The sequence below is a fragment of the Carlito syrichta genome, unplaced genomic scaffold (genome assembly GCF_000164805.1).
Source record: "Carlito syrichta isolate Samal-C Ts95f unplaced genomic scaffold, Tarsius_syrichta-2.0.1 Scaffold169018, whole genome shotgun sequence".
In the NCBI taxonomy this organism is placed as follows: Eukaryota; Metazoa; Chordata; class Mammalia; order Primates; family Tarsiidae; genus Carlito; species Carlito syrichta.
This window is the reverse complement of record NW_007113114.1, coordinates 4,851-5,465: the sequence shown is the minus strand read 5'-3', so window position 1 is coordinate 5,465 and position 615 is coordinate 4,851. Positions and strand designations below refer to the sequence as shown.

The following is a 615-nucleotide window of genomic DNA, read 5'->3' as shown; positions in this document are numbered from 1 at the left end:
GTCTTGCTCTTCGCAGGCTTGCGCGCCTGGAACTTACGCTGCCCCTGCGCCATGATCGGGTACGCGCCGGAAGAGGCGGGGCTGAGAGTAGTCGCAGCCGGAAGGCGCGGGGCATCATGGGACACAGAGGGGCGGAAGAGCGCAAGGGCTCACGGGATACAACGTGGCACAGAGTTAAAGGACCACAGCCAGCGTTTTGCAAAAATTTCAAACAAAAGGTGACATTTACTGGGTACTTATGTGTTGGGGTTTTTTTTTGAGACAGGGTCTCATTCTATGGTCCAGGCTGGATTGCAGTGGGGCGATCCCAGTTCATAGCAGCCTCAACCTCCTGGACTCAAGTGATCCTGCCTCAGCCTCTCGCGTACCTGGGATTCCATGCCTGGCCATGTGAAACTTGTTTTATGAAACGTGTTTGTGAAACTTGTTTTATGCTCTTTATACATAAAAAACCAGACTAGGCGTAGAGTAGGGCAAATGCAGCACTCCTCTGAAGCAAAATTTAAGTGCTCAGTTATAAGAAACAATACTTAAGCCGGGCTCAGTGGCTCAGCCGTAATCCCGTGCTTTGGGAGGCCAAGGTGAGTGGACTGCCTGAGCCCGTGGGTTCGAGAC

At 52.5% G+C, this 615-nt stretch overlaps 1 protein-coding gene across 1 annotated transcript in view; it reads right to left on the bottom strand.

The window, feature by feature from the left end:
- The window catches only part of CUNH19orf53 (chromosome unknown C19orf53 homolog), a 2,595-nt gene extending 2,419 nt beyond the window's left edge, over positions 1 to 176 (bottom strand). Inside the window, exon 1 of the mRNA XM_021709156.1 lies at positions 3 to 176. Coding sequence (XP_021564831.1) covers positions 3 to 53 — 51 coding nt within the window. The 5' untranslated portion in view covers positions 54 to 176. The remainder of the gene's footprint in view (positions 1 to 2) is intronic.
- Between the last annotated feature and the right edge of the window lie 439 nt (positions 177 to 615).